Here is a 15,478-nt window from a genome sequence, read left to right as displayed (position 1 = left end):
CCAAAAAGAAAAAACAAAGACTTCTTGCTCCATGTTTCAAGGTGGTTGCAATGTCAGGGAAATAAGAAAAGCTCACCTCTTGTAACTGATGGGATTGTGGGAAGAAGAAAGTGAGAATGGACCAAATGAGGAAACTAAAGTCCAAAGAGGTTATTCAGTGAGTCACTTTAAGTTCTCTTAAATCACAGAGGTCAGAGAAGAAGGATGGAGAATGCAGTGCTCAGAGTGTGTCCTAATTTCCCCTCTCCAGGAGAAAGCCTAAAACCTGGAGAAGAAAGCCAATAGGAAGATTTCTACCTTCCTAATCAGTTAAGACTCTGAAAAGTGACAGCCACTTCTGGCAACCTGGTGGTTGGTGCAGTTAGTAGGCGGAGGCCTTGACTTTGAGGTTCTCCAGGCAGCTCTCAGTCCAAGGGCCCAGGAGTCCCTGAAGCTCCAAGAGACCTTGGAAGGCAGCAGAACCTGCAAACCTACCCAATGCCCTGTGGCAGAGGATGAGGCTGCCACGGGGCAGAGCCTGACAGTGGATGGGCAATGGATAGGCAGGCCCAGAGGGCTTAGGTGGGAGATATGGCAGAAACTCAGGTGATCTGTTGGGCCAGACAGAGCCAAAGTGAGACTAAGACAGCCAAGGAAGAACCCAGACCCTAGCCAGGCCGAGAGAAAGCAGTTTACAAACTGCAACAGCTACAGCCTGTTAAAGGCTGACGATATTGAAATGTTATCCCACTTGGGTCAAACTCTTATTCCATCACAAGCAAGACAGCTGTGCTCCCTCCCTTTCCTGAGGCTGCATATCAGCCTAGCTCTCCTTTGCTATTTGATTCATTAACAATCCCTGTATGTCCTTATTTCTCTAGGGACCTGATACCAAGTCCCCGTGGTACTGAAGCAGAAAACATCTTGACCGGCATTGAACTTAAAAAAAATCTCTCTTGGTTAATTCCCAGCAGGTACACCCCGAACATTTTCCCAAGCATTCCCAAGCTTCTGCACCCCAAAACATTTTCACTTCTCAAGGGGACATGCCTTCCGTATCTGGCATGCTACCTGGGAAGTCAAAAGGAAGCCGTTGGTCTCCCCAGTTTTGGAAGTCTTAGCCCTGGGGAACAGCCATCCAGTCCTAGCTCACTCACCTAGGATGCATCAGGCTTTCATGCTAATAGGATTTTCATCTACCTGTCCACGCACAACCTGGACATTCTCTCACATGCTCCAATTGGCAGTAACTATGCAGTTAGGCCCTTACTCCGAGACCCTCGCCATTGCTCTGAGGAACTTCAACAGAGATAATGATGCTCCAAGAATAAATAGGGGTCAAGGGGTTGCCAGGAACACCCCTCATGAAACTCTCTTTCTGCCAGGCAGTGGGAGTAAAGATGGCTGCAGGTCTAAGGTTCGGCAGTATCTCCCTCCACTGGCCTGGGCAAGGATTCAAGAGAATTCGTGGAGTCCATGGAAGGACAAGAGGTTTACTGTTAGTTAATTAGTTAGCTAGATTTATGGATGGTAACTTGGCCACACCCCCAGGTCCAAATTCCATCTCTGCCACTTACTGTGTGACTTTGGAAAAGTTGCATAACCTCTCTGTCCTCAGCGGCATTCTTATTTGTAAAATGAAATTAATAACAATACCTGCATTGGAGGGTTGTTGCAAGCCTTAAATGAGACAATGAGGCATTCCATGCAAAGTATATAGTGTCTGACTCATAGAAGGATGATAAATGTTACTTATTATTATTGGCTTAATGGCTTTAGTTTGCTTAAAGAGATAAAGTTTAAATAACTCTGAAAATCAACACATTTCCATAACCAGATAGTACTGATCGATGCAAAATCATCTTTATGTTTCCTGGTATAGATTCTAAACTCTAACCTAGTAAATAACCACACCTGGATGTAATTAACATGATCCATTCTACCCTTGTCTCCAGAAACAATTATCATCATGTTCTTGGGTAAATCATCTGAGTAAGGCTGTCCTTATGAGCAAGGCTGAAGTGGCAAGTGAAAAGAACACTGAATGGCAAATTTGCAACCTTCAGAATAGGCAGCGGCGCCGCTCCACCAGCTTCGGACTCTTTCAATCAGGATTTATTAACGTGTGGGTCGAGGGGAGCATGGGGCCTGCAGAGGTGTTTTGTTGGGGCAGTGATTTTGTTCTATGTTGTTTTCAAACAACTACAGATGTGAGCTGAATGCTTTAGGAGGAGCATGCCTTCTACACTAGTGGTAGCCTCACCGTTCACTCTTGTCTTAGGCTGTGCCTCTCCACACCTGTCCATCACCCACCTGTCAGTCGGGCATTTGAGGGGAGTATCTCTTGAATAAAAAAAAAGTCTATGGGCTTCCCTGGTGGCGCAGTGGTTGAGAGTCCGCCTGCCGATGCAGGGGACACGGGTTCGTGCCCCGGTCCGGGAAGATCCCACGGATCTCTGCCCAGCGGAGCGGCTGGGCCCGTGAGCCATGGCCGCTGAGCCTGCGCGTCCGGTGCCTGTGCTCCGCAACGGGAGAGGCCACAACAGTGAGAGACCCGCGTACCGCAAAAACAAACAAACAAACAAAAAAGTCTATGGACCAGGACCTACCTGAATTTCTGTTATGGGGCTTCTCATCGCAGAAAGACCCTGCTGCATCTTCTCTCGAAAACACAGAATCCACACCCAAGTCCGAGACCCACCCTTCCCTCTCGCTCTCTTCACAGTTTACGTCCAACTCTCCACCCAGTTTGTGGGCTGGATTCTGCCGAAGGGAGGGGGCTCTGTTAATCTTTTCAATGCGTCTCACCTTTTTAATAGGAGACAAATTACTTACCTGTTTTCACGTGTTTTAAATGATGTGACTCTTGGCTCGGTCTTGTCCTAAATAAACAGCAAAACGTCAGGCAGATCCAAGCATTCAGATACCTTCTGACTCACTGGGAAGCTGTGAGCACAAAGACAACCCCAGGCTATAGGCTGGGTGGGAGAAGCTTCCAGATTTTTAGGACTCCTTTTCTTGCTTTCATGTTTTTTCATACAGAGCAGGAGCTCTCAGTGACACCATTTTTAATTCCTGTAAAGTCAGGTCAAGTTCCTTGATACTGAACTGTTATATTTACAGAGTATTTAGACATTTTTTTTCTATCTTTACACACCTATGTTCCACTATATTTTCCCAATTTAGGAATTCCACTTATTGTCTCAAAAATTGTCATTTAGGGCTTCCCTGGTGGCGCAGTGGTTGAGAGTCCGCCTGCCGATGCAGGGGACACGGGTTCGTGCCCCGGTCCGGGAAGATCCCACATGCCGCGGAGCGGCTGGACCCGTGAGCCATGGCCGCTGGGCCTGTGCGTCCGGAGCCTGTGCTCCTCAACGGGAGAGGCCACAACAGTGAGAGGCCCACATACCGAAAAAAAAAAAAAAAAAATTGTCATTTGTTTTGTTGGGTTTTTTGGTTTGTTTTTGGCATTTCAGTCAGAAGGAGTGAACGATCCTAAAGAGAACTAGAGGAGCAGACAAGTACTGGTCTAAGTACTGTGATGACTGTCTTTTATCAACTGTCACACTTTGGTGGTGTCCCTACCACAGCTTCACAAAGCCTTGTTTCCTTCATGTGGAAATACAGTCGAGGAATATTTTTTAATCTATCACTAGCTGATAAGAGCTTTGGTTACCCTGTAGAGCCAGAGGGAAAAAGCCCTACAAGGCACATTCTATAAGGGAGACTGCTTCTCTGGCCAAGGCCACCATGTTGCACAACTCTGAGGGATACCATTCCTCAGAGTTTGTGTGAATGGGTCCCCTACAGCTGTGCACTATGCAACCATGCATTGGCCTTTATGCATTGGCCCTATAAAGCATCGTTTTACCTATTTTGTATCTGAATATATCTATATTAAATAGGTAAGGCCTGTCCTTTTCATATATCTAATTATGATCATCCCTAGAGGGTTTCTTTAACTCAGGGCTTAAGAAACAACAGTTTAATTTGTTGGGACAGACTTACTTATACAAACTAATGATTTTAGCAGTTCCTTGGTGAGGGCTAATTGGTATTCTCTGGCAGAATACCATTACATAGTAACTGGAGTTTGAGCCATATAATTATAGAATGTTAATTGTAGAATGTAAATAATTCTCATTCTAGGGTGTGGGTTCAGTCTGTTCCCTACAAATTCAGTTGTTGTTTCATAATGTCCGAGGTACTGGGGGTTTCCTAACCATAACATCCATTATCCAAGTGGTGGCTTTTCTTTGTTTGCTAAATACTGCAGCACTCTGGATACCTGCTCAGTTCAATCACTGGGGGTCTGCACCTCTTCTGCCAGATCAGTAATCTGCTCCTGCTGTATCAGTGGATGTGATTAGAGTGATTAGAGTTTGCTTCCTGTGATGAGAAGAGAGCCTAATTGTGTTAAAATAAAGCAATGTTTTGTTTTGTTTTCTCTTTAAGCAGAAACATGGACACTATGACATTTCCTGTGTAAAACCAGTAAAATAACCTCTGATTGGCTAAAATTAGGATTTACTCTTAACTGTTTCACTTCCAACTGGATATAAGCCAGTCCTTTTTTCTTTCTTTCTTTCTTTTTTTCTTTTTTTTTTTTTTTGGCTGCGTCAGGTCTTAGTTGCAGCACGTGGGTTCTTCTTTGAGGCATGTGGGATCTTTCATTGCAGCACGGGCTCTTCGTTGTGGTGCGCAGGCTTCTCTCTAGTTGTGGGGCACGGGTTTTCTCTCTCTAGTTGTGGCGCGCGGGCTCCAGAGCGTGTGGGCTCTGTAGTTTGCGGCACTCAGGCTCTCTCGTTGAGGCACGCGAGCTCAGTAGTTGTGGCGCATGGGCCCAGTTGCCCCACAGCATGTGGAATCTTAGTTCCCTGACCAGGGATCGAAGTCGTGTCCCCTGCACCGGAAGGCAGACTCTTCACCACTGGACCACTGGGGAAGTCCCTAAGCCAGTGTTTTTGAAGTTTAAAATTGCAATCCATAGGTGAATTTGAAATCAATTTATTAGATTGTGACTAGCATTTAAAAAAAATAGAATATAATAGAGTATGATAGAATGCAATTAAATTGAAAAAACAAACATCAGCATGCATCATACATAGTGTGGGTACATTTATCAGTCAGGGTTCTCCAGAGTAACAGAACCAATAGGATATGTGTATAAAGGTAATTATTTAAAGGAATTAGCTCACCTGATCAAGGAGGCTAGTATGTCCAAAATCTGCAGGGTGGGCCCACAGGCTGGAGACCCAAGAAGAGTCAATGTTACATTTCAAGTCCAAAAGCTGTCTGATGGCAAAATTCCTTCTTGCTCAGGGGATGGTCAGTCTTTTGTTCTATTCAGACCTTCAACTGATTGGACGAGGCCCACCCATATCATGGAGAGCAATCTGCTTTACTCAAAGTCCACTGATTTAAATGTAAATATCATCCTAAAACACCCTCACAAAAACATCCAGAATAATGCTTCAACAAATATTTGGGCACCGTGGTGACCCAGGCAAGCCGACACATTAGATTAACCATCATGGAACCTATTTGTGGGAGTCAGTCATTCATGCTGTGCACCAGATATTTTTGGTTCTTTCCCCAGGCACATGGTGGAATTGCACTGAAGTTAGGTATGGCCAAAGAAATGTGAGCAGAAATGAGGCCTGCCAGGCTGAGTGGAAGTTTTAAGTGCCATTGTGGGATTCACCATGGTCTCTTTCCCTCTGCCATTAAGACCAGTGACCTATTTACAGAACAGAAACAGACTCACAGACTTAGAAAACAAACTTATGGTTACTAAAGGGGAAGGGTAGGGGGAAGGGATAGACTGGGGGTTTGGGACTGACATGTACACACTGCTATATTTAAAATAGATGACCAACAAGGTCCTACTGTATAGCACAGGGAACTCTGCTCAATATTCTGTAATAACCTGAATGGGAAAAGAATTTGAAAAAGAATAGAAAAATGAAAAGGAAAAAGGAAATGAATAGATATGTGTGTATGTATACTGAATCACTTTGCTGTACACCTGAAACTAATACAACATTGTTAATCAACTATAGTCCAATATAAAATAAAAATTAAAAAATAAAATAAAATAAAAAGGAAAAAAATTAAAAACTGGTGACCTCTGACATGGAGGCTGCTCCATCAGCCTGAGTCCTGGAAGGACAAGGTGGAGCTGTGTCCCCAACCACCTTGTGAGCCAGAACAAAACGCTGGCTGCTTTGAGATTTGGAGATTGTGTATTACTGCAGCAAAATGTGGTGGATCTGGCAGTTTCAGTATGCTCTGTAAAACTTATATTTCAATTGTGTGTGTGTGTGTATATGCTGAGTCATGATGCAAAATGAATCTCTTACTGTACATTATAATCAAGAAGTTTGCTAGCCAATGACACAGATTGCAGTTTTACCTTATATCATCTCTCGGTAAAAACATTAGCACTGGAAGGACCCGGAAAAATCATCTAGTTCCATGCTCTCATTTTAGAGATGAGAATTCAGAGGCCGAAAGAAGTCAAGTCATTTATCTGAGGTCACAAGGTGAGCAAGGACTAGGACTCAAGCACATGTTAGACTTCAAGCCGGTGCTTTACCACAAAACCCTGCTTTGGGGCTGATCTTGCGAAAGTGCTTTGAAAACTACAAAACCTCATAAAAATGTCAAGTAATGAAATTATCACAAGAACTAGTCAAGTAAGTTGGTAAAAGGCCTAGGCTTTGTCAAACCTGGTTTCAAATGCCGGCTCTGCCACTTATGAGCTATATAACCTTGGGGACATTATTTAATTTCTTTGAACCTCTGTTTCCTTATGTGTAAAATGACAATAATATTATGTATGTCCTATTTTCCTGATGAGTAAATGAGATAATAAATGCAAAGGTCCTAGCACAATGCACATCTCATAGTAAGTGCTAATAAGTTATTGATATCTGTAGTAAATATAATGCCAAAGAATTTGGTTTGGAATAACCACGACAAAAAAAGCGATTCCTGGCCTTGGAAAGAGCCGGGGTTTAGTACAGAACAAGGTTTCTCAACTGTAGTACTATTAAAATTTGGAGTCAGATGATTGTTGTGAGGGCTGTCCTGTGCACTGTAGGGTGCCTAGCAGCATCCAGGGATGCTACCCACTAGATGCTCCAAGTATGTTTCCAGGCATTGATGAATGTCCCCTGGGGGCAAAATCAATCCCAGTTGAGAACCACTGTTGTAGAAACTGTGCTTAGAGTTTTTCAATGAATTCTTCCTATTAAACAACAAAAACATAAAAGAAGGTTAAACACTTTGAGAGAAAGGAGTCTGAGCTTCCCTATTCTTATATTTTATTGATGTTACCTACTTAATGTCTATGTGACCTATTGGAATAAATGCTCCATGAAGGTGCTGTGTCTGTCTTGTGTCCCACAGTGTCTCTAGGGTGCACATCACCCAGCACATAGCAGATGCACAAAAAAGGATATATGTATATGTATAGTTGATTCACTTTGCTATAAAGCAGAAACTAACACACCATTGTAAAGCAATTATACTCCAATAGAGATGTTAAGAAAAAAAAAGTATCACTGAATCAATGAATGAAAGTAATTTTTTTCTGCAGTCCTTATCTAGTAACTAACAGGCACAAGGTTCCTGCAGGATCAATAGGGTGGACTAGGTTTGTGGAAAGTATCCATTTTCTTCACCCCAACTCTAAAATATAAAGGTTCCTGAAGAGAACCTATTCTTAACCAAACAATTAAGGTCTTCACCAGAGCACAGGTCCTCAGATAGCGGTATGAAAAGGGCAAAACAGGGTTCCAGTTTTTAGGGTGAGCCACCAGGACCCAAGAATCAGCATGAGGAACCCCTTTAGGTCAAACTGATAGAAAAGCAAGATCCAGAGTAGCTTCAAAAGTCCCCAGGGCAGGTAAGGACTGGTCTGACGTCAGAGCTGGGGTGTGGAGAGGGCTGATTTGTAGACAGGTAGAAAGAGGATGCAAAGTCACAGTAGATCTGACTCTGGCCCCGTCCTACTGTTTGAGGTTGTGGACTGCTCCCCAGGAACAGAGCTGCCTAGAAAATGATGTTTTTGTGTTCTCGGTCACTCTGCCCTTGTTATTTCTCACATGTGGTGGTTGAGTGAACCTGAAAAAAAGCGTGCACCCACTCTTCTGCTCTAAAACCGTGCTACCCACTTAATGATCTCGTGACTCTGCCTGGATATACAAGTCTAACAATAACCATTCTGTTTCATTCTAACCTCTGTTTGGATGCCATCCGGGAACCACAGCCTTTTCTAACTATTCTGGCAATCGTGAATAACATTTCTTATGTATTCAGAGTCTTATCAGTTGAGTGGACTCCTGTGATTCTTGCTGGCACCCACCCAAAGCCACTACTTTGGCTTCCCTGCATCCCCACAGCTGGACCCCATCTGTGTCCATGGCTTCCTGGACGCCACCTCAATCTACGTTTCTCCACATGAGTCTATGGCTTTGCTGCTGTGGATGAATCTCATTTCTACTTCCCTTTTCCAGCAACTTTGAAGCCCGTGTTTATCACGTCCTGCATATTTTCCTGCATGCTTTGTCCTTGGACAAAATACCATTCCTCTTTCCCTATATATCAGAGATGATCTCTGTAGGGTTTACCAACAGCCAACAGTAAAGAAAGAATTGTCTTGATAACCCAACAGAAAATGGGCAAAGACTTGAACGTTCTCAAAGGAGAATATCCAAATGACCAAGAAACATATGAAAATGTGCTCAGCTTCACTGGCCTCCAGAGAAATACTCACCACCCCAATGGCTCAGGATGGAAAACACCAAGTATTGGTTTTAATGTTCATGGTCTGCAAGTGGCAGTATAACTTGGTACAGCCACTTTGGAAAACTGTTTGGTAATATCTACTAAAACTAAGTATTTTAAATTCCCCACAGCACTGAGCATTCATGCCCTGCCAAAGACCTATTCTAGAATGTTCTTTGCAGTGCTGTTCATAACTGCCTCAAACTGGCACTACCCAAGTGCCCATCAGCCACAGAGTAGAAAAATAAATGGCATTATCTTGTCACAGTGGAAGACTATATAGCAACAGGAATGAATTATGTAGAACCTCGTGCAACACCATGAGTGAATCTCACAAAATGTTGAGCAATAGAAACCTGACACAAAAAGAGTATACACTATATGACACCATTTCAATAGAACCCTAAAAGAGACAAATCTATGCTATTGGAAGTGATAATAATGGTGACCCTTAGTGATGGGAAGAGAGCATGTGGGATGGCTCTCTCTTTTTTTTTTTTTTACTTTTTTTAATTGAAGTATAGTTGATTTACAAGGTTGTGTTAATTTCTGCTGTACAGCAAAGAGACTCAGTTATACGTATATACATTCTTTTTAAAAGACTTTTCCACTATGGTTTATCCCAGGACATTGAATATAGTTCCCTGTGCTATATAGTAGAACCTGTTTGTCCACCCAGGATGTTTCTTGATTTGGGTGCCAGTTATACAAGTGTGCTCATTTTGTAAAAATTCATCAAGTTGTACAGTTATGGTCAATGCACTTATCTGTATCTGTGTTTTACGTTATCAGGGGTCAGGTTATCTGGAAACAAACTCCAAGATGGAAAGTTTATTGGCTAGGCGCTCTCAGGAACAATATCTGTGAGAGTCAAGACTTGACTGAGCAGGGAGAGCCGGTGACTGGGAAAGCCATCCTTGGCCAGTCCCACAGGGAGTTCTGGAATTAGGATGGTCCTTCAGAGACATCAAATTGGGAGTGCAAGAGTCAGGCCTTTATACACTCAAACTAACCACATATTCTCTTTTGAGAAGTGTCCCTTCAAGTCTTTGGGAATTTTCTATTCAGTAAGTCAGTCCTTTCTTTTTTTGTTTTTCTTTTGCCGCACCCCGTGGCATGTGGGATCTTAGCTCCCTGACTAAGGATCAAACCCATACCCCCTGCAGTGGAAGCAGAGTCTTAATCACTGGACCACCAGGGAAGTCCCATCAGTCCTTTCTTTAAAGATATGGACTGTCTCTGGGCTTCCCTGGTGGCGCAGTGGTTGCGAGTCCGCCTGCCGATGCAGGGGACGTGGGTTCGTGCCCCGGTCCGGGAGGATCCCACATGCCGCGGAGCAGCTGGGCCCGTGAGCCATGGCCGCTGGGCCTGCGCATCTGGAGCCTGTGCTCTGCAACGGGAGAGGCCACAGTGGTGAGAGGCCCGCGTGCCGCAAGAAAAAAAAACATATGGACTGTCTCCAAGGAAAGGGCCATGACCTTGGATGAGGCAGCTCTCTCTCTCTCTCTCTTTTTTTTCTTGCCCTTTAAAATTTTTGTCTTTGGTGAGAACATTTAAGTTCTGCTCTCTTAGCAAATTTCGATTATACAATACAGTGTTATTAATTATAGTTACCAGGTTATACATGAGATCCTCAGACCTTATTCATTTCTTTTTTTTTTTGGCCACGCCTCGGCATGTGGGATCTTAGTTCCCTGACCAGGGATCGAATCCCCACCCCCTGCAGTGGAAGCACAGAGTCTTAACCACTGGACCGCCAGGGCAGTCCCAGACCTTATTCATCTTATAACTGAAAGCTTGTACTGTTGTACCAACCTCTTAATATTTTCCCATCCCCAACCCCTGGTAACCACTTTTCTACTCATACTGTCTAGCTGGACCAGAAAGGGGCTCAGCTGAGGGTTACTGGCCACCTGCACTCCCAGCAGCTGGGCGATTGAGGGCCTCAGTCTGGAAGGGGTCTGCAGCAACCCCTCCATATTTGAATTAAAAATTGAAAAAGAAATAGTCTGTCTTGAACAGTGAATAAAGAGAGATGAAACATTTGAAAAAAACAAATGAACAAAATGGGACCACCAGTATGTACACTGACCGTTGACCAGCACTGAAATGATTATAACAACTATCAATTTGTTTCATTACCCTGAACTCTGGAACAAGCTGAGCTATGACATATTTCATTAGCTACTTCTCCTGAACCAGATGTCCATGCTTGTTTGTTTATTCACATACTGTTTAGTTCCAAGAATTTCCTGTGACTGACCCAGATACTTTAAGCTCAGCAGGAGAGAATTCACCTATTAATAGCCCATGTGGAATCTCCCATTTAGAATGTGGAGTCCCAACAAGTGTGTCCAGCTTCCAGCGTTTTCAGCCTTACTGACTGGTTCCAAAGGGCAGGGCTTACTGGCAACCTTCCTGCTGTTCAGCACTGTGGCAAGGGTAGCGCCATCCGCTCCAACGGGGCTTGGGCTGAGCCCTTGGTTATTTATTAGAGTTCAGGCTGCAGTTTTCTGGAAGGCACAGGGGGACCTTGGGGTGAAGCGCTCTCTCCAGTAAACACATCGTTCCTCACTGTGGTGAGGGATCCATTGCGAAAGAGTGTCCCATTGGGCCTCGCTCTCCACCCAGCCGCTGTGCCGAGTGCCTTCTTTGGGTGGGAGCCCACAGTCACCCAGGCAGCCTTTCACACACTTATCCACTCCTTTTTTTTTCCCCAGGGAAGGGCTGGGCAGGGAGAAAGCAGACTGCTGCTGAGTTTTAGCCACCATGCGATCCTCTGCAAAGTGGAGAGGACCATCCCAGGGTGGCAGAAGGTAGCGTCTCTGTTCCAAGTTTTATCACAAACAGTGGTGCTTTCCAACAACAAGCTGAAACAGGAGCCAGTGGCGGTAGATTTGGGAGCTTAGCCAAGCGGCGATGGAAGGGAAGTCTGCCTCTAGCGTCCTCTTTCTGAACCCTTTTCTAGGGAGTCCTCGCCTGTCTTTCTGTTCCCAGCTCCCCCTTTAAACTCAGGGTGCCCAATGCCCTTATGGTTCTGCCAAAGACTTTTTGGGGGTAAGTTCACTTCATTTGAGAGGTTCTAGAGGCTCATAGGAACACCAAGCCCTGAGGCCTTCCATATCTCTAATGGACTGTTATATACTAGACTCCAAAGGGATAGAGCAATCCACTTTGTGAAAGTGGATTGTAAAGAGTTTCCTGGGTAAATGGGTTAATGGTTGCTCCAGCATTCGGACAGCTATTCGTATAATGTGTATTTTATCCAATAGCTGTGTTTTTCGTTCCCATACTGCCAGTGGATTTGACAGCAGGCGCTCTGTAGGAGTCTGTCACAGTGGATATATGTGGTTTTGTCCCTCAGAAGAACTCTTCTCTTTGGGGAAATGCTGCTTTAAACTACTGGGCCTATTGATGAATGGTACTCCTATGTCATCAACACAAGAAGGGCATATGGTCCAAGGTGAACCAATGGTAGGACTGTATCCTTTTTTTTTCCTCTAAATTTTATTTATTTATTTATTTATTTATTTATCTTTGCTGTGCTGGGTCTTCGTTTCTGTGCGAGGGCTTTCTGTAGTTGCGGTGAGCAGGGGCCACTCTTCATCGCAGTGCGTGGACCTCTCACTATCACGGCCTCTCTTGTTGCGGAGCACAGGCTCCAGACGCGCAGGCTCAGTAGTCGTGGCTCACAGGCCCAGTTGCTCCGCATGTGGGATCCTCCCAGACCAGGGCTCGAACCCATGTCTGCTGCATTGGCAGGCAGATTCTCAACCACTGCACCACCAGGGAAGCCCAGGAATGTATCCTTTTGCTCACAAAGATTGGTCCAGGGGTTATCAGGTGACACAGGCCAGGCTGCTTGAAATTCTGGGGCAGGTTATTTTATACTGGAGCAGATGGAAAAGCATCTTTTCTCCTCTGACTGGTAATCTGTAAGAATTTGAGCCTGGACCTTCTGGCAGTGTGCCCCCTGCTACAAACACTTATGCAAATAGAGCCCACACAAGAGAAGTAGAAAGTAGAGAAAAATTACTGTTACACAAAGGGAGAGATCCCTGGCAGCCTTTTAGGTTTTTTTATTCTGATTTCCTTACATGAAGATTCATTCCAGTTTGCCTAAGGCACGCCCAGTTTACATCTGTTATCCCAGCTTAATCATTAACATCTCCCTCTTTCGTTCTCAGAAGTGTTCCAGGTGGGTGATAAATTATATAATCACTGCTCCTATCACAATGTGGTTAATAAAGCAATAAAGTCCTTTTTCCCCTTAAGCTAGTTCAAGCTGGTTTTCTGTCATTTGCAAACAAAAAACATCCTAACTGACCTACCATTCATTTCTAAATTAATCAGGAAATCTGATTTGCTAAACTCCTAAACTTGATTGTTTCTACTTACTTGAACTCTTTGGCAGATACCTGATTCTATATCTGGTTCTTGGTCTCCACCTGTTCTGTGGAATTGACACCCTGTGCTCTTCCAAGCTTACCCAACCACCTTGTCCTGATTCTGAGTGCCTTTACTCCACACTTCACCAAAGGTCAGCATAGCCCACAGATTTCATCAGAAGGCTCTGGGACCAGGCTTAGAGAAGAAAAGAACCAGGGTAGGTTTGAGGGACCACCTGGGTTCATGAAATTCAACTGTGTTTCCCATTCATGTGTTATTCTGCTCAAAGTTCAAAGTCCTGGAAGAGAGTGTTGATTTAATTTGGGTTTGGGGCCCATTCTTTCACTAGGAGAAACTAGGGCACCATGATAGACATCTTATCATAACTATACAAACTGAGGGAGAGGCAATTCACCTCCAGGATATAGGTGTTGTTAGCAAAAAAAAAAAAAAGGGAATGAGTGCCAGGAGACCAAAAGCATATTCAACAATGTGTATTTAATAATGCTATTGGGTAGTTTTGCCAGCTATTAGTATGTCTATACCAGTGAGAGCTAAGTGAGCTCTTAAAATACAGGTGCCTGGTGCTCAGAAAAATTGGAGATGAGGTGGTTAATCTTTCTGGAAAAACCATGAACCCCAAATCTGACTATCCTAAGTGATAATGGAGCTAGTCTTCATATACTGTGCATTTCTGTAATCCATGATCATGACACAGAAATGCTAGCTGGCATTTGTAGGGATTTTTGGAGGGTTCCTGCTGTTCTCATTCTCTTGCCTCAAATCCTGTCCAACAGGCCTGTCCCCTTGGCCAGCATTACATGAAATTCAGTCTCCAGGTTGAGCCCCTCTTCCTGATTCTGTCCTTCTACACTCAGTCCTGTTACCCTCTTTTGTCTTCTGGCCTTGTAGTACATTTCCCTTCTTATGGCACATCTCACCATTCTGAACTTTCAGCACTGCCTCTTTAGCTTTGCATTTTGGTTCTCTCTTTCTCCACTGTTCTTGACCTATTAAAGCCCTGGGCTAACACATCATTTGATCTAGTTTGACCTCTGAGACCTTGTACTTTATCACTGACTCTTGCAGGAGGCACCTTGACTGGTTCATCCCCAACTGATGTAGGATGGAGTAAGGAAAAATACCAGTCCTAGAGTCAGACACACCTGATTCAAGTCTCAGTTCTGCCATTATTGTCATTATGCAAACCTGGAATCTAACCTCCCAGCAGAATGATGCTCTATAGCTTTCCTAAAACTCCACATACAATTTTGCAGATTTGTTTCATGTGTGAATATTTACTTCTGCCTTACTTGGTTATGAACTGTTTTCAAATAACTAATTTAGAGAAAAATTGTTTCCCTTCTCTTCCACATCATTGTATTAGTCAGAGTAAGATGATCTATGCTACAATAATGAATAAGCCCTCGAATCTCAGTGGCTTAAACAAAGTTTGTATTCTCTCACATCATAGCCTGATGTGAATCTGAATGCTGTTCTCCGTAGATGACTCAGGGATCCAGGCTCTTTCCATCATGTGGCTCCTGTATTGCAGAATCCTTCTCTTCTAGCTCCATATAAGGGGCAGAGAAGACACATAAGATTTCACAGGATATTCTATAGCCAGCCTTGGAAGTGGCATCCATAACTTCTACCCACATACCATAGGCCAGAACTGAGTTACCCTGTCCCTCCCAGATGCAAGGCAGGCTGGATAATATAGACTTTCTATGTGCCCAGGAAGAGGAAGCAGGGTTGGTGTCAAGCACCTAGTTAGCCTACCACAATCACATTTCCCAGCTGGTATGTATTGAAAATAAAACCACATGATGTTATCATATAATTATTATAGTAAGTATAATGATATTAAGCCAAGCATATAATATATGCCAAGCATATAATAAGTTCTTTATATGAATTTTTTTAAATTAATTAATTTATATATATATATATATTTTATTTTTGGCTGCATTGGGTCTTCATTGCTGTGTGCAGGCTTTCTCTTGTGGCGAGCTGGGGCTACTCTTCATTGCAGTGCATGGGCTTCTCATTGCGGTGGTTTCTCTTGCTGCAGAGCATGGGCTCTAGATGCATGGGCTTCAGTAGTTGTGGCACACGGGCCCAGTAGTTGTGGCTCACGGGCTCTAGAGTGCAGGCTCAGTAGTTGTGGTGCACGGGCTTAGTTGCTCCACGGCATGTGGGATCCTCCTGGACCAGGGCTGGAACCCGTGTCCCCTGCATGGGCAGGCGGATTCTTAACCACTGCGCCACCAGGGAAGTCCCTACATGAATTATTTAATTCTCACAACAACCTCAT

General features: G+C 44.0%; 1 protein-coding gene across 1 annotated transcript in view; it reads right to left on the bottom strand.

Moving 5' to 3' along the window:
* DEPTOR (DEP domain containing MTOR interacting protein) overlaps positions 1 to 15,478 on the bottom strand; it is a 203,252-nt gene that overhangs the window by 15,910 nt on the left and 171,864 nt on the right. Inside the window, exon 9 of the mRNA XM_081214281.1 lies at positions 2,815 to 2,861. Within this exon, the coding sequence (XP_081070407.1) occupies positions 2,815 to 2,861 (47 nt within the window). The remainder of the gene's footprint in view (positions 1 to 2,814; positions 2,862 to 15,478) is intronic.

This window comes from Mesoplodon bidens, assembly GCF_964165515.1.
Source record: "Mesoplodon bidens genome assembly, chromosome: 16".
Taxonomy (NCBI): domain Eukaryota; kingdom Metazoa; phylum Chordata; class Mammalia; order Artiodactyla; family Ziphiidae; genus Mesoplodon; species Mesoplodon bidens.
Note: the sequence above shows the minus strand (reverse complement) of the source record. Positions and strands in the feature narration are given on the sequence as shown.